We start from the raw sequence: 19,300 nt of genomic DNA, 5'->3' as shown, positions 1-19,300 counted from the left end.
AGATGGCGCTAGAGAGAGGAATGTTTCCTTTCAAGCAAGGATTCGAATCATCAACTTCTGTTAATTATGTTAGGATTCTATCCCTGTCTCAACGCTAAACTGTCATTGGTTAGAACACGTTGCCATGGAAACGCCAGTGACTACTTGCTGTGTGTTACACAAACATATAAATGATTATTAACAATGAAAATTCGTAACAATACCGCATTGTCACAAAACAACAAGTGATTCTCATAAACAAACAAACGTTAAAATGACAAGCAACGACGATAATAAAGAAGTCCCTGCAGGGGAAGTACCGAGATAAAGTCATTCATAAAAACTTACGACCCGACCGGCAGGTCAACAATGTTGTGTCTGGAGTTCAAATATTTTAAAACTACATTTGACGTCATTCGAGCTCTATTAAGAAGAAAGGTTTAGAATTCAATGCGGCTTTTTTAAATTGGCGAAATTTCCACTTGTAAATAAATGTAAGTGTGCATGGCAATGAAGGATTTAATGGTAAAAAAACTTAAGTGAAAATCTAACACTGTATCGAAACCTGTGTACATTAAATGGAAAGACACACCCATGCTACGCCCACAACAAAGTAATACATGTTTCACTGAATAATGATAAAAACGGACAAACTTAAACCTGATTCAATCCAAATTCCGCCAACCGCTTAAGCCACAAAGCTGAAATAGTGAAGCAGCAACGCAAGAGACAGTTTCTGAGTTTGTGACAAGTTGAGGGGGGAAAAGAAAAGCGAAGAGGTCAAAAGGACAGGGGAAGAAAAACACGTAAAAGAACGGAACAAATGGCAGTGTGACGTAACAATGACGAGTGAGGTAATAATCGATGGACAATAAGACACTGTTTAAAGAGCAAACCACGGGGATTACCCTATGATACAATACAAATGCAAGCAACAAAGTAGAGTTGATTTATAAAATGGAATTCGTTGCAACCGTGTTTGGAATGGAGCAATATGTACAGAGATAAGTATTACGTCACTGTCAATTACACAAAACACGACAGCAACTAAGTGTTGAGGGAGTAAATTAACAGCTATGCTCGTCCATGTGTTCCGTTGTGAAATACGACGGCCTAAAAAATGTGATAAGATTTGAACGTTACACAATCAATACTGCGCTGGTTACAAATAACGAAACATTTCAAATACGCTCTCTTTGTTTGTATCGTCAAGAACTTCTTCGACACTGTACCTTAAACACGATTCCAGGTTACATCAAAACTCAAAATCGTCACAGCGCAGAGGTTTGTTGGGGTTTTCCCCCAACCAGCAACGGGGCGCCAAACTGGCCACTTTCGGCGCCATCAGGTGTCTGGGATTCCCCGGATGACGTAGATTTTCGCTTACTGCTCGATGATGACGCGAATGACGACATAGATGAAGTGGTGATTGTTCTGGAACAGGACTGGATGCCGATTGGTCGAGAGTATGCGATGACAAGGGCGGGGAGAAGGATGCAGGTGAAGTAACCCTGGACGAAACTGTAATCCCTGAAGTTGGCACACCACTTTATACCAAGGGGAAGTCCCGGTATGCGACCCACGTGGTATGCGTAGAACGGGGAATAACACAGGAAATAAACCAAGCATATTAACGCCACCCACGTGCCCGCCGGCATGCATGGTCGTGATTGGTTCTTTGACGCACGTGATCTCTGATGAACTGTTGTCGGTTCTGTGAAAGCGTTCTGGGTTTGGAGTACGGAATGAGGAGTTTCAAGAAGACGGTGGAGGATGCAGAAGATGAGAACCACGAGAAGTGGGATGATGTAGGTCATAACAAAGCTAAGGAGGATCCACATCTTGTAAGGATCATTTTCTCCATCTTTGCATTCTACAATCGGCTCCTTGATCTCATCCTCTACCGTCGTCTCATCCAGGATCGAATAATCTTCATCATCGTAATAAACATCTACGTACTCCATCTCTTCCTCGGGAGGAGTCAGATGAGGATCCTCCAGTGGTGGAGGTTGGAAGACAAGCTCGCATTTTTTTATCTTCCCCAAATCTTCAACTTCTGAAAACGCCAACATGGGAGAAGCGAAAGCTAGGGAAATCACCCAACCCGATACAACGGCAGTGATTTCGAGAACTGTGCGTAAAACATCGCCGATACGAGGACGTTTGCGTAGAATAACGTAGTCGACACAGATGGTGGCGGTGAAGAAAGCTTGGGCGAAGACGGCAAGTGCTTTGATGCAGTTGACCAACTGGAAAAAATCAACAGATTATGAACTCGGTCACGGGAGGAAATCTATGGGATGAGTTTTGGTGAAAGAAATTATTTAGCTGCAGACAAGTCTCTAAATAAATGCTTGTTAAAATAAATAAACAAAAAATTATTGGTTTGTGTTGAGATAATGAATCCTCCAAGTAATTAAATGACGACAACCACATTAAACATTGAAGCGACCGGAGGCAGAACGACCAGTGACCCACGAACAAATTTAACCAACCGTAGAAAGCACAGCCCAATGTTCAAAGCTATTTTGAGGCCTTATGACAACACAGAATGTTGAAATACACAACATGGGAAAACCACCTGTGAAACTTTATTGGAAATATCTTAGTGGTTTGTGCGTGGGAGCAGAATTTAAATTATTTCCACCAAAAAATATTTTAATTTAATTTGGTTGAAAGTTGCCTATAGCAACGATATTTCAAAATCGATCTCCAGAAGAATCGCCAGCCTTAATTAAACAAGGCAAGATAAACAGACCACGATGTTAAGTAGAATTTACGTCACGCATTACCTTACACATAACAGAGCCAAGACTCCATGTTTCCATCAATCTGTCGTGAGCCGAGAATCCCATGGAGAGGATGAGGAGGAGAGAGGAAATACACAAGTTCTGCATAAACAACCTCTGCGAATACTGGAGAGAGCTACACCTTTGTGACGTCACAATGGCCGCCACGTTCATCACGGCGCCCCCAACCGCGATGATGAAATACACGATGCTGATGACGTAACGACGAGATGACGTGGTTTCGGTTATTTTTTGGTCAAGGCTCTTTTCGAGATCTTGAAGGTCATAGAAATTATCGTAGGGGATTTCCCCGTGCTGGAGGTCACCGAAGCGGAACGAATCCGGATAATCAAGGGGCAAATCACGGGTCGCCAGGCAACCGTTGCTTAGCAGAAGCAGCAAAAAGTTAAGCATTGTGGTTTCAAAATATCGTTTCATTTTGTTCCTAAAATCTTTTTACACCTGAAAAATTTGGACAAAAGGTAACCCGATGCAAATGTTCAGCAAATTACGCGAAAGAATCTTCGCAGACAAAACGCAAAATAAGTGAATACAAGTTGCCACAGACAAAAAAAAGAAAATCTACAGAAAAATATAGCAATAATTTCTATGTCCGCTTTTGGAAAATTACATAAATTGCTTCAGTTTTAAAATAAATATTAGATTGACGAAACTTACGAGGATTCGCAAGTTTGTGCAGTTGTACATAATGTGCTTTTTATTCGAAAAACAACCGCGTTAACAATAAGTTCCTCAGCAGAACAGATAACCTGGTATTTGTTTTCGAAGCAGATTAGTTGTAACGGAAACTAACAAGAAGAAAACACGAAAATTGGAGGCCGTTGAACAAAAACAAAGACAATATTTACTTTCTGCCGGTTCCTAAAACCCCATGAGGGGAAACAAATATCTCCGGTGATTTATCATCCGTCAAACACCTTGAAACTTCACTCTGGTGAAACTAAAGCGACCGAAGAAACAGGAACTCCAACCATGAAGTTTACATGTAAACATATCAAGGAAGTTTGTGGGAAGCCAAGCGTGAAATAATTTCCACCGCAAATATTTAACCTCGCTGAAATGGTTTCGTTTAGTTTTTCCCCAGTTCGGATAATTTTTAATCAGCAGTTGAGTTCAACCTAAAACCTGAAGCAACAAATATTTTCGAAGGGTTTCGAACGTGTAACAACTTGAACCACATTACGCTGAACCACACACAAAGAAACGACTCTAATGCCAAAAAAGAAAGTTTACAAAACCGACACTCAAAAGGTTTTGTAGAATTTTTGCCGCCATTAAACCACAAATTCGAGAGGAAACAAAACCAGGCGACAACGAACGTTCCGGGAATTCCCCGTAAACAAGGCAACGGATTTTTTATTTCGGTGAAATTTATGTGTTGAGCGCATTGAAGCATGACCTGCATCCTGTCATGGGTTCCGGACATGGGCGATATGTTGGTACAAGAAAAATAGCGAACTTCCACAATCCCGACGCGGGAAAAACCTTCTGTGTTAAATACGTCATTAGGTTTATGACGTATGTAACGTTTTGTTCCAAACCAGACAAACTTAAGCTTCATTTGTTGAATCTAAACAAGATGGACATAACTTTATGTGGGTGACATCATAATAAAGGTACCACATACAAAAAAAACACTTAGCAAGTCTCAATCGCTGCCTTAATTGCCACTCGACGAACGAAAGCTGTCAGCGCCCATCAATCAACCCTACGTCAACCGTCACGTCCCGATGCGCACCAATGACTGTCGCCGCCGCATCGCCAGCTTAGCAGAGAAGACACTTAAAAGAAATATCTGTCATTCCTCCCTCCCGCCTCTGCCGCACTTAAAGCAAGACCTCAAACCCGAACATCTGACTCTCTCCCTGAATCTCCACACAGAGTAGCTGAGAATGGATGAGTGGTGACAGACTCTTGTCGCGCTTCTGTCCAGACCTGTGTGAAGTCGGACGATCGAAGGCGACCACTTAATGCCACAGAGCTCCGTGAAGATCTGACAAGAGCCATTACCATCAGTGACGATTACTTGCTTCGGACCGAACGTAGATAACACCTCTCCATTGTACACTGAACAACCCCTCGTTAAAAACATCTGTTGAAGGGATTTGTGTGGAATTCACGGTTATTGGTCGAATGTTTGACACCAACTCACATATGTGGATTCTATAATTGAAGGTCCAACCCAGCCTGGGATTTCTGAATGGTTTTCCACAGAGCGCGAAAACATGTCGGCTTAACACAGCCACAGAACCAACATTTCTATCGTGAACCTTCAGTGTTTGATCGTTTGTGTCAATTTATTCAACAAATTTTTCAGCTGTTTATTTTCAGCAAAAAAAGTTTAATTTTTAGTCAAAATGTGATCACGTGATTTAATGACGTCACAACGTTGCAAGGCAAAAAGTTGAAAGTGCAAAAAAGTATTCGAAGAACTGATGACGTCCATATTTATCAATTTTCGCTTCACTGGAACCTCGCGCAAAGCCAAGTGTTAAAAATTTTTCTTTTTTGCAAACGTTGTGACGTCATTAAATCACGTGATCACTTTTTGACTAAAAATCATTACCTTTTCTTGTGTAATGTCCGTGCGATTACATTTAAATGCGAGGTAAACGAAAGTAAAATTATCAGCAAGGATTATTTTCACCAAGAACGATTCAGTCGTTTTACATATGACATACGTAAGGTACAACATACATAACACTTAAATCAATTTAATTTGTGACGAAACCTATGTTGTCTGAGGTAACATATCTGACCTGGCAAAAGTGATCACATGTTTATCTCCACAAACCACAACAACAACTCGAACACCAAACAAACAACAACAAAGCCGGCGGCATATGACGTCACACGTCCTCCGATATTCGCGAATTTCACGTTTTTCAACCAAGTTTTAGTCAGGTTGGGCACGGGATGTGACGTAACACTTCCACCCACAGAACGCGACACAAAACAATCAGACGCGTCGATTTATCAGGCTCGGGTTTGATTGACAGCTCGCCCAGCAGGAAACAACAGGTTTGAAGAGGTTTTGCGACTACAGCGGGATCTACACCTCACCTAATAAGGTCTTGCTGTTGCGTTCAGGCAACCGTGTTTTGTTTATGCAAAGAAATAATGCAATTAACTTCCCGCGTTACGTCATCATGCACCATGATAAACAACTCTCACTGCAAACCGACCATTATGAACCACGTAAGATAAGCTGGGAAATAAATCTCACAAGATGACGTAAATGAATCTGCTTGGTTGACACAGACGTCAATTCAACCTTCAAAATTGCTTGTAATTTTCAAAGAGTAATTGAAGAGGATAATTGAATTGGAAAAAATTTGTGTCATGAATCATGTTGTCAAGTTTAACAAACACAGTGAAGAGTTTTGAAAAGACCTGAACAAAGTTGACTAAAAGACAATAAATTCATTTCATTTCTCCCTGAGAAGCATTTTACGCAGTAGAGCGGGAAGGAAATATGAAGACATGAACCGTCCTCCCCTCTACAGTAAAGTTCAATTGGTTTTACTTCGTACAGAGGAGGTTACAAAAGGTTGTCCAAAGTTTGAACCGCGTTTTCCGCAAATCAAAATTCCCGTCAAGACAATTTTTCTCTAAAAGCTTCACAGCCGCAAGAATATCTCGCGATACGGAGGAAAATCTCAATAAAGCTGACAGATTTTCAGTGAATTTCCATTAAACGCCCGACAGTGAGAGGAAAAGTTTTCTCAATCATCAGCAAGAAATCAAGATATCCCTTCAACACCTTTCGGATGCTTTCCAAACTCACCGTTATCCCGTGCCTGTGATTGGCGGCTTCCTCACAGTGGAATGCGGAGATGATCCAAGTCTTCCCGATCATATCTGGTTTGATGGATGGCGGGGTGGCTCCTGGTCTCATGTCAGATAGCAGATGGTTGGCAGCTGAAACACAAGAAGTTCCAACGAACGTCACAATCTTCACCTGCCTTCAATGTTTGCTAAGCTGCACACGAGCAATGCCTGACAAGATCGTCAGGGGAAACTTGCTGGGTTTAAAATTTCGCTGGATTTATGGAATTGGAGTTGAAAGTGAAAGATTTCCTGGTAGCTCACGCAAGATTAAAATAACTTAAACACTTCACATAAAACGGAAAGCAAACAATACTGCATTAGTCTCTGTTATTTCACAATGTATTGGTGATAATGACTGATCAAGACACGCTGTTTTTAACACTGTCTGTAGCAATGACAAGAGCGTATGCGCAGAAATCAAACTTTAGATTTGTCCATTCAAGTAAAATGACGTAAGTACAAAGCTTTGGAAAACAAACTAACAAAACTACCGAAGAAAAACACGTGATCAAATACTGGACGCTGGTTGGTTGTTTAACAACGACCACATATACCATAAACCTTCCTGACGAACTCGGTGATAAATCAAATCCATCCTCTCCTCTCCCACAAATCAAACGAAACACCGAACAACGCGAGAAGTCGAGTAACGAGTTGTGGAATTCGCTACACGTGGTTCGATGCTCGCATGAAAGAAATCGGAACAATAGATTCGCGTTTTCCTTCCCTTTCAGTCTTTTGTTTTCTCGGCTTCACACGGGAATAAAGTTGCTGCTTCCCCCTGTGACGTCACCGATCTGACCGATGAGCGGTTTTCACCACAGATTACATTTCTATGTGAATTAGTTCGGTACTGTTTGTTGCCAGGAATATTATCAATACAAAAAAAATATTCCGGCAATAACAGTTAGGAAAACAAACGTTTCGGTTGCTATGCAACAAGATGTAGTGAAAAAACACAGCGTGGGGAAAATACGCATTTATTTAAAGCAAAACCGTCGAAATGTTACGAAACCTTTTGACTTTCTTGTAATTTGATAAGGAAGCGGGATTCGCCAATCACGCACCCAGAAAAACAAATTCAGTGCATATTTAAAGTCTTTCTTACATGAAAATAACCTGTTTCCTTGCAAGATATCTTTGCCACTTTGTTTCAGTTGATAATTATTGACCGCGTGGGCACCAACACAACAACAAGTGTAACTGATAAGTGAGCGTTGAAGTGGAAATCCGGGCAGTTGTAGTGACTTGGCGTCTCTCGTAAGCGACCAACATCAACCGGCAACTAGTGCAGTAGAATTTGCCACTTTACGAGGCTTGTAATCCTGAACAACGCCTGGTATCGAAAACTTCAGGCGCCAGACGGAGAATTGGGCAATCTATCGCCATGAGGTTGGTGATTGGTTGGAATTTAGAAATTTCCAAATATTTGATTATTTGAAAATTTTATTTATTTGCACATTTGAAAATTTGCATGCAATCCTAAGTTACTGCCAGGTTTGTGACAGCTTATACCGACTTTTTATTAATCCTACACCAATAAATAGTGTTATGATAAATAAGCAAAACACAGAAGATTGAATTGCAGCAAACTCATAATTGAATACAAGTAAGTTTTCAACCGAGTACGTGTGCATGGGAAGTCACACAATAACAAATCATCTTTAAATCTGAGAATCAACACCAGAACGAGTTTTAAACGTGACAAAAGAATCGAGAATTCGAACGAAGATAAAAAGGTCAATTGTGAGCAAACAAACACGAGACTGGAGAACAATCACCCCCCCCCCCCACCTCCGTGACGATTTAAACGTCATCGACAACAATGAGAATTCCTGGGGTTGAGGATTATCTCGGGATATGAGAGGTTGGTGAAGACCGGGATAACATACAAGATTACCACACACGTAGTAATCACAGTCTGATAAGAGGCAGAACAACCGGATTCTGACTGAGATATTCCTGCCTCATATACTTTGGGGTATTTTAATCGCTTGACGATGGGATTTTTTATCATGTGTGTAATGTTGGGAATTTGGGAAATGAGATAATCTGCTTCAACCCTGATTAATTTGATCAACAAACAAGGACAAACACACAGGGAACATGAAGTATGGAATGGAACGGACAACAATACAGGGTACCGCGTCGTGACGTCATGTGATCGAATGTCAAACTGTGGCGGGAGAAATTGGATCGAATTACGAGGTGGCGACCGTTTTTAAACTGCACTGAGCGAGTGAAGATAAATTGGAGTAAATTAGGTGTGAACGAGAGCTTATGTTCACAACTCTTCAAACACTGCATGGAAATCTTACACCCTATTTTTCGGTGATCGATTCACTGACAGAAGCATAGGAAATAGGGGGTCTGTATAGAATAAAATTATTCACAGAAAGTATTCACATACCTCGCATTTCGAAATTAGGAAATAAATTATTGAAGTATTGAACTTTTACATAGTGACGTAACAATAAGATCACGGATATTTTGCATCACAACACGCATTACGTCAACCCATGACCTCATGTTCTAAATATTTTACTTCCCGCGTTCAATTAGAAAACCAATTGACCTTGAAAATGACCTTCTTCAAAATGACGTAATGAGTGGAACGCATGACTAAAGTTTAAGCGCCAAAACGCGACGTTTGTGACGACAAAAAACCTCCACAACTCATGACAAACGACATAAATTTATTGCCGAGTTCATGTAACGCATGCTTGCCTAAGTGCATTGTACAGCAAATATATGATCTCATTAGTAGCATTGTCTTTGAACCCCCACCTGCAAGCTCCTTGTCCAATCCCTGGCAAGACACCCCACAGTGAAAGTCAATATTTGATGTCACCATGGGTGGCGTCCCAACACTCACCACAACCACACATCTTCCTGCCAGATATTCCACCACCTTTTCATCCATGGTTTCCCGACTTAAGGTTTTGTCCCATGGGGGGATTTACGTAATGTTTTGTGGAATGACATTTCATCCGATAAACCGATGTCGCCTTTATATCTTGGCGGAATATTTAAAACCTGATCATGACATTATCAAAGCGAAATTTAAACCGTCATAATTACATCACGTTCCGTTCCATCAGAAAGCAGTGTTAAAGGCAGTAGTTTTATTTTGGCATTAACAAATATTTCTCACTGTAAAGTTTATCCAAACAGCAAAGTCTGATTACAAAACTTGTTTAAATCGCTTCATGCTTCCCAAGTTATTTGCAACAAATCCCTTTTTTTACCCAAGCAACCGCCCAACTTTGACGAAGAATAAGTGATGCGAGGCCGGCGGATTTGAATTTTTTACCCGATCTATATAATGACAGGATTGTGTTACCTTCCCAGCTCAACAAATACGCGACAACTGAACAATGTAATTTCGATGCGAAAATGTAGAGAACATCTACACAGAGAGTCAGATAACATCAGTGAAATTGTTGTAAATTGCTTTATTATAGAAAACTAGCGATAAGTTATGACGATTTTGTGAACTAATGTTCAACTTTTCTCGAAATTACAAGAGTGAAAATCTCTCATCGAAACGTACAGAAAATAGTTAGTTTTGACACAAACACTGTCCAAACATAACAGATTTATCGTAATTGCATGCATTATTGTGTTCATCATAATAAGGACACACCTTACCTACTTTACTACGTTTACTCGAATCAGTGTGATAATTGTTTTATCCAAAGCGGTTTCTACGCATCTGACAAACTTGCTGAAGGGAACCTCATGACCTCATGATGTTTCTGCAACTTCTCAATGCAAACCGGATACGAATAACTTCCCTTGGTGTTGGGGTTTCATTTGAAAGCATTGAAACACATCTAGATATCTCGCAAGTTTCCTAACCTCAATATGTTACAAAATCGACTGAAACTCTTGATCATTTCACAATGTCAATGCTTAAATATTTGATATCATTTACTCATTGTATCGAAAATGTACAAATTCAATCTGACAATGCAAGCACGGTTTTAATATATCAGACATGTTGTAACGCCAAACTCAAACATCACGGAACCACACGCATACCCGTTGTCAGAATATTTAAACCCCGTCATAATCATTCACCAAAACGTGACTGCCGACTCCAGTGTCGAATCTGTGGTTTTGAAAGTAAATGTTAACGCTGGTGCGTTTGGATCTTAGAGGGCAGACGACTGAATTAATTTTAATGAAAGTTAAATTAAAAAAAGCCCTGATCTGTTCACGTGACAAACCCAATAAACACGTCACAATTAACCTTTATTACCAAATAAGTTCCAGTTTTAACTTAACACATTTCTTGCAATGCAAACACCGAACCTCGTATTTAACCAACTGCATCACTCAACAACCGACAAAGCTTCAACACTGACCCTTGACTCATTTCAAGACGCTTACAACACCCAGAGACGTGAAATGAGTTCAAACTCACCACAGGAAGTTGCTCAGAACGTGGAATGAAAGACAAAATTAACGATTAGGTGATTCCCCTTTCTCTGCCTGACTCAATTTGAGTGAGTGGATTCAATATTAACAATCACATACAAAAAAGTGTTAAACTCAATCAAGGCTCAACAAAACTAACAAACCGACTTGATGGTTTACTGAGATACATGCTGGCTGATTCCTAACTGCTGTAAAACAAACTTAATGAAATCTCGTCGAACTTAACATTTCAGAGCGGGTTTTGCGGCAATCTTGTCCCGCCGACAATCCGCAAATTGCCGACGTTCGAATGGAGGTCGCAGCACGTTGTATGATCATTATGCGAGACACAGCACGAAAAAGGCACCGTATTGCGCTAAGTAAGATGATAGACTGGTGGTTTTTCGGAAACGCCTGGACCTACTTCCCATGCTATGGTGGTTGGAACACAGACCACATGCTGTGGTGACTTGATTAATCGCATAAGTTTAGCCAGGTTTGGATAAGTAGGGTTTAATTGCTTCCCATAAATACTCGGGTATCATTGATGGCTTTAGGCCGTCGCGCTTTGAAAAAATGCCAAGCTTGTTGCAAACACCTGTGCGACGTTACGGGTCACGAGTTACTACGTAACAAATGACCCTTTATTGGCAAACAAGAGGTTGGCAAACAGTTGTGTTGAGGTCTGGCGTGAAGTCAGTAGACATGACAGCATGTATTGTGTGAATAGCGGGTTGATAACCTACCATGACAAGATACAGCACACCTCATTATACAATCTAATCTAAGACCGTAATAACGTTCTTTTTATGGTTCGAGATAAGCTGCCGTAACGATTATTCTCGTTGACGACGAAACACTTCAAACTACTTCCAACAATGCTGCGGATTGTGACGCGAAAAACACGACAATACATTGCCGAAGAGCCCATTGTTTGTAATACACGCGATTGTTAGTACAAAACGCAAGGAAGCCAACTCTTATTACAACGTGAGATGCATCACTATAATTACAATCTGTTTGGCTGTTTGTAAAACTACTTTGTGCATTATGACATCATATTTCAATCAACGTCGATCGTTTTGATTTGAAAGCGTCTCATTTAATTTGAAAATTTCATTGCAACACCTACACGCAGAGTATATCTATGATGAGGATAACCTTTCCTCAAACAACTGTTCATTAAAATTCTCCATTCAAGGACAAAGGCCTTATTCTAAACAACAAAGTGTATTTGCCAGTGGGCGGCGCGGCATGGTTACGTCACAAAGGCAAACAATCCTTTATAATTAAAGAAAATAAAATACGATCCCGGAATTGTCCTCATATCGAACTTGACAGAAGGCAATGTGTGAGTAACAAACCCGCCCGTTGTAAAACACAACCTCTCTGTACTGTTACAACCTGCTGCTGTGGTTGAAACACTCATAGCGTTGTTGAAGTTGAACATTCCGAACAAACTTTGCATTCAAGTGCTTTGCGTTCAAGTCGGCAGTGGGATGTCAGAATGTGTGGATTGGTTTGGGTAAAAACTATCCTACTGGATTAAGCAGTGGAAACTAACGGAACACGGTTAAATATTCAACATAAATTTGAACACAATAATGCTATCTGGGGTTCAAGGAAAGCAATGGATGAAAATTTTGTAGAAACCACAATAAAATAAACAAGAATTCCGAACAACTCACACTCAGGCAAATTATGATCTTCAAATCTCAATTTTCTCAAAACGCAAACAGACTTAAGAAAATCTTCACAAGTTCACTTTGATCCCATTAAGATAGTGAGCGAATAAAGTTTGCTCTCCAAATACAAGATAGAAATATTTATCTTGTGGCAAAGATTAGATTTCCAACACCAACTTTGAAGGTGATTCCTTCCTAATCTAAATCCGATCATTTTCCCGCCAATTTCCTGGCTCCGTTTCATTCTGAACAGGTTTAACTCAGCCTCCCCACAAGCTCTTGGTCCACACGGAATGCGTTCTGGCTTTTTGTGATTTTACCGAAATAAAACGTGAATAGTTGTGAATAACGACTTTCACACAGAATACAGAAGGCGGTTCGTCTTCCATTATGATGTTGCGTTTTTAAAGAGGATGGATTAATGACAACTGGTGATTCCCCATCACATATATCTACAATTTATCACTAAATTTAAACTTTTAATGTTGATGCAGAATGAGTGTCTACGTCATAATACAATAAGAGTGTCTACGTCACAATACAACACGTAGGTCTTGCCTGAGTTTGTCTAAAAACATCCCCAACATAGTCACAACCACTTCAGTTACAAGCGCTATAATGGGCGAATGAGCGGAAGTTAAATAAACGACTCCGTATAAAGCGGATCGACCTCAACTACAGCAAGGTTATGACAAGAATCAACAAACAAATAAGAAATCAACAAACAAACAGCAATGGTTGGATGGCAGCATTCAATAAATCACTCTGGGATAAGATAATTGCTGTTTCCTGTAGCAATATTTTGAGCAAGAATGGATTCAAAAACAAATCAAGACCCAAAGCCACAAATTTAATTGGAAATTATGACAAGGTTTTCTCGGTAAAACCGACAAACCTGCTGCGTTAAACCGTGAGAAAATATTTTTGCGGGTTTAATTCGCACTGAGCAAGTTCCTGAAATGTGAATTAAGCCGAAGCAGTCTGTAATTGTGGGCGTAAAGGTGTCGAAGAATATTCCTTTATTCCTAACGGTTTTTTTTTGCGAGAAACCCAGACGCATAATTGAAATGTTCGATTTTTATGCATGGCACGAACGTGGATGATGTTGAGTGAAACGGGCACTGAGCTCTTGAATAAAATGCCGTTTGCGATGAAATTGGAAAAAAAAAGAAATAAACTAAAAACATTTAGTGGGGTTGAATCCAATACACTGCATGCAATGTGGAAGGTCCACACCTAAAACAACTTTAAAACCTATGTCAAGCACTTGCCTTTTAATGTTTATCATTTATCTAATGCAATGTGACAAACTTGGCATTTGTCTGTGCTTGCTAAGCCCGTTTACATGAACAATTGAAGCAAATTGAAATGCGCTTCGCTCAATCGCTCCTATCGTTTTTGCGCAAGAGGAGCAACGAAGCGCTCAATCCGTTCGAAGGAGGTGTATTGAGTTCGCTTTGCTGTCGATCCACTTGGAGAACAGCAGATGCGAAGGGTTTTTGGTTTGCGTTTTTTCCCAGAGTGATTTATTGAATGCTGCCATCCAACCAATAGCATTGCTTCGATGATATTTGCTTGTAATTTGTCATGACCTTGTAGTGGAGATCGACCCGCTTTACACGGGGTCGTTTATTTAACTTCCGCTCATCCGCCCATTATAGCGCTTGTAACTGAAGTGGTTGTGACTACGTTGGGGATGTTTTTAGACAAACTCAGGCAAAACCTACGTGTTGTATTGTGACGTACAAATGTAGTGTTGTATAATTTTTCTGTAAGTTCACCTTTAAGTTCGTTGTAAAAAAACAGTCTTAAACAATTTATTTATCAACATTAAAGTTTTTGTGATAAATCGTAGATGTATAAGATGGGGAATCACCAATTGTCATTAATTCATTCCTTCCCCGCCGTCAGCGCAACCTGATATTTGTTGCCAACCATGCTGTCCGATACACAGTTGCTGAGTTTTGTCGAGGTTAATACAAGGATATTATCTCACAAATGCGAGTGATCACTAAAAATATTAAGCTTAATTGCATAAATTACTATATAGAGTTGAATTCAACCACCAACCATCTAATCTCCCCCGTATGTGAAACCACCACAGCTCACCGCAACTTTATTCGTTACATGTTGTGATATTTTTCAACGGTCTTGGATTTTACGCCACTGTTGGAATTTACAGTGAATTATAAGAAGGAACAAAGGCAGTTTGGAAAAAAAAACAATTTGATTTCGAATTTTTAAAAATAAAACAACCAGAAAGCTTAATCATTTCGAAACATACAAACTATTTCATCAAAGGTATTCATGCGTTCATTGTCAAATGATTTATGATTTATGCATAGTCTATTGATTTGAATATCAGCAACTTTCCGATGCGCAACATTATGATGACTTATCGAATTTAAAGCTGGCGCAAGCGATTTTAAACGCAAATCATTGCATGACGTTTGCGTAAACTGCATTTGCATTTCTTGGCAAGTGCTTCAATTATTAACGAACCCCAACAATCAAATAATGTTCATACAATTTCTTTAAATATGTTTTTGGAGCACATAAAATTGCATGCATTAAACATGCGCCAAAAAAATGTTTAAGTCTTACCGGATGGCAGAAAAAATGTCGTCGGTTGTATTTAAAATATTGTAACCTTGCCAAAAGACCAGTTCTTTAAATGATTCGAATCTTTAACCAAAAAATTGCAATCAAAGCCCACAAATCAAAACACAAAGTTAGATTAACGTCTTTGAGTTTTTGAGAGAAACAACTTCAAAGGAAAGCTTTGAAGAAATAAGAAACGAAGTCTTGATCTTGATCTCTCCGATGAAACCGCAACATAACATCTGTATTTTACACAAACATCAAAACTTAATCGGAGAAATTCGAAAAGTCATCTTCGACAAACCCTGTAATTTATTACGTCACAAAGAGGCGAACGCATCAAAGAATCAAGAACTGGCAGCGGTCGCATTGTTGTGGTTGATCTTGACATGTGATGCAACGTTCTAGAATTGCTCGAAGCGCTCGAGGCGGGTTTGAAAGATGGAAGGTTATGGTAGACATGATTCTCGTGGATGAGAGATTGGAACCTTGTTATTATCAGGATTAAAGTTGACCACACACACCTTGACACGTGCGTGTTCCAGGCCACTGGGTTCGAATATGTTTTCAGGAGCGTCGTTTTCTCACTTTTGAGCTCGGTTTCGATTGAGACGATAAGTTTGTGTCTAAAACGACACTTTTATAGAAATCATATAGTAGTTGGGCCACCACCACAACAGTGGAAGTTATTCATGCTTTATCCCTTCAACTTTCTCCTCACAAGAACTCAATAAGCGTGAAAATGGCTGCAGGACCCACACCAGCCTAAACGCAGGCGTAAACAGCATTTTCAACCTCTGTAAGTCAATACGTAACAGGTGCATGGGATTATCTCTGACGTCAGTTTTTTGCCGAAACAACATTTCTAAAGTTTGAGTTCAAAGATTTGGATTCAAGATTTGACAACTTTGGCTTCAAGTAGAGACAAAAAACTCAATACAATAAAACCCAACGCTATCAAACATCAATTTCTTTAATTTCCCAATTTCAAAATCCTCACGCATTTATTATACTTGGCGGATAAAACATTTGCTAAATAAATTGCCACGGTAAAAATAAAATGCAAGAATTCTGATACCCGGCAGCTATAATTCGAAATTATCGAAATCATGACTTGGATTCGCATTATTTTGTTTCAACGACAAACACTGCGCAGGCAACGGCGGAGCGCAATGTTGAAACTACTTATCTTGCCAAAAAAACACAGGTTAACTTCCAACACAACGCCCACAGTAAATTACGGAAGCATTATAACATTTAGTCAACTTCCTAATAACCTGGCAATGTCACTGCAAAGTCATACAGGTGGTATTGGTGTAACTCTGCCCTGCAACACTTTGAAATTGTCAAGCAACTAATTTAATCATTGTCTACACATCGTTAAATCCCTGCCGTTAATCAGCGTTGTCAGACTAAACCACAAAGTCAACAAAGCTTAACCATAGCCTTGCTTTTATTACCCAGCAACTGAAAAAAATGCACAAGCCCGCAGCCAAGCTTTTAAATTGAACAGCAAAAATGCATTAATAAGAGCTTACAATGTGAACAGCAGGGAATATCATTTTTTACTCAGCTGCGGGAAACACCTTGTCGGTAATTTTATGAGTCAGGCATTGTGGCGAGATTCTTGAGGTTTTCTGAAGAAACCACAGCTGACAAAACCAAACCTCACACTTACTGAGATAAGATTATCACAACTTGTTGAAGGATTTCCTCAGTGAAAGCTCTTCGCTTCTCACATACCCACGTTTTACTACATTTGCTCATTTAAGCAACTGAATCAAACCACTTCAGTGTTTATAATTAGTAGATGCAAAAGAACCGTCAACAAGACTAGGTCGAGATTTGCATCCACATATAAGTCCGTGTAACATAGAAATCTGTGCGAATGTTAACGGTCAGGTGTGAACTATAGGTAACCTTTATAGACGGTAATTCAGCTTTTACTTTTATAATTATTACGTCCAACCATAAGCGACAACAGACAAGCGTTATTATTACGTCACACATAATTAATAATAAAATGATGTTACGATGTTGTTCAACTAATATTCGAACCCGCTATGATTTACAACGCTAATATACAGTACAGTGTACTCAGTATATTTACAAAAGCATCAAAAGAAAAGTAATCACAAAATAACACGTCTGCCTTAATTTCAAAAACACACCTCATGAACACAAACTGTTATATTTTGAATCAAAGCATAAAAACGTCAACGAAAAAGGTTTAAGTTCCCCAGGAGCTCAAACTAACACAAGTATTCCATTAAAATTGTTGTTTACCGACAAACCATTCTCATCACACAGCCATCAAACCTAACAATAGTCATGTTTTCCAACCAATCACATCATATTTACCAAAACTCACCAATGGTCAGTCATGTTTATCAACTGTCAAGTGGTCACAACATTCTTAAAGGCTCCACAATGTCTCTATTGTTGAGTATCTGTGACATCATAGTGTGTACATATTCCGATACACAAACAACTCTTTGTATAAAGTAAACACAACATGTTGACAGGCCGGACATTAGCGGCGCTCCAAAACCCATTAAACCGTCGACAGAATGATGACTGAAATATTTCCATCGAAGTTGTCGCCGAATAAATGAAACAACAGAAAGTTGGTCATGAAATCTTCGACATTCTGATATCCTTGTACCCCCAACACCCCCAACAAGCTGCTGCTTAAAGTGATGAACGATTACGTTGATGAAGAACTTCAGGACTAGTCTGCAATCCTCACTGTGGTTTAGAGCATTGGCAAATGCGCCACACTTACAACAAAGCTATGATTATCAAACATGAAAACTCAACTTGTTCTTCAAATGTTCGCGATACATTTTGTATCCCAAGCATCATGTAGTTTGTTATTGGTTTGCTTTCCACCCAAGCCACACAATAGGTTTGCATGGGATGCCACGCAATAACAAACCATCTTTAAACCCGAGAATCAACACCGGAACGAGTTTTAAACGTGAAAAAAGAATCGAGAATTCGAACGAAGATAAAAAGGTCAATTGTGAGCAAACAAACACGAGACGCGAGAACAATCACCTCCCCCCACCTCCGTGACGATTTAAACGTCATCTTGAGAATTCCTGGGGTTGAGGATTATCTCGGGATATGAGAGGTTGGTGAAGACCGGGATAACATACAAGATTACCACACACGTAGTAATCACAGTCTGATAAAAGGCAGAACAACCGGATTTGGGGTTTAGCATGAAATACTCGTATTATTGCCTTGAGTTAAAACCTAAACAATACACGACCTCCATCAGAATGGATAATCACGTGAGACAAAAATTAACGTTCAAATCAACCAATTAATATTATTCCATCAATAAATCAACCAATTAGAGTGGAGAGAAATGACGATAGAGTTTAACAACCACCAATAAGTTGAGTCACGCTTGTGTGGAAGTTCTGAGGTAGTTAAACCCGATGATGAAGCGGAAAGTATTGAACAACAACATATATCACATTACAAGTGTTCGCTTCGCTTAACTGCAGAGGGACGTGTTGGCGATCATTAGGTGTTGCTTGCTCAAATATAACATGAGCTTAAGTTCACAACTCTTCAATCACTGCATCGAAATCTTACACCCAGGTTGTTGCTGGGGTCACATGGAGTTCGAACACGTGGTTTTGGTTGTGATGAAATTTACATTTATAATAATATGGGTATATGATAAAGTATATTTACGCATGGACAATTTGCACAAAAGACAATAAATAATATTCATGACATTCAGAGACACTGAGCAAAGTCATTTTTGAACAGACTCCATTAAAAAGGTCATGGAAGTCTATTTTTCACACAAGTGGAAAACACTTGACCTTGAAAGCGACCTTTCTATAAATGACGTAACTTGTTAAACACGTGTGTTTCAAATTCACTTTCACACAAGAGTTACAAACAAACAAACTTAAGTTGCCGTTGAACCACGAGTTCTCCTCAACCCAA

General features: G+C 39.6%; 1 protein-coding gene across 1 annotated transcript; it reads right to left on the bottom strand.

Annotated features, from left to right (window-relative positions):
* Positions 1 to 208: 208 nt before the first annotated feature.
* Positions 209 to 3,226, bottom strand: LOC145906027 (uncharacterized). Its single transcript, XM_082993402.1, has 2 exons — positions 2,772 to 3,226; positions 209 to 2,228 (listed from the first exon to the last, which is right to left on the bottom strand). Exons 1-2 carry the CDS (start codon positions 3,204 to 3,206, stop codon positions 1,251 to 1,253), a joined length of 1,413 nt encoding a protein of 470 aa, XP_082849528.1. The 5' UTR covers positions 3,207 to 3,226; the 3' UTR covers positions 209 to 1,250.
* Between the last annotated feature and the right edge of the window lie 16,074 nt (positions 3,227 to 19,300).

This window comes from Ascidia mentula, chromosome 6 (genome assembly GCF_947561715.1).
Source record: "Ascidia mentula chromosome 6, kaAscMent1.1, whole genome shotgun sequence".
Lineage (NCBI taxonomy): Eukaryota > Metazoa > Chordata > Ascidiacea > Phlebobranchia > Ascidiidae > Ascidia > Ascidia mentula.
The sequence above is the reverse complement of the archived record's forward strand: the minus strand, read 5'-3'. Positions and strand labels throughout refer to the sequence as shown.

What these genes read in the sequence shown, in the direction of transcription:
- LOC145906027 (XM_082993402.1), bottom strand. Translation starts at nt 3,206, where the DNA reads ATGAAACGATATTTTGAAACCACAATGCTTAACTTTTTGCTGCTTCTG. An exon ending in TTGGCTCTGTTATGTGTAAG is followed by an intron (nt 2,229 to 2,771) that starts GTAATGCGTGAC and finishes GATTTTTTCCAG; the next exon opens with TTGGTCAACTGCATCAAAGC.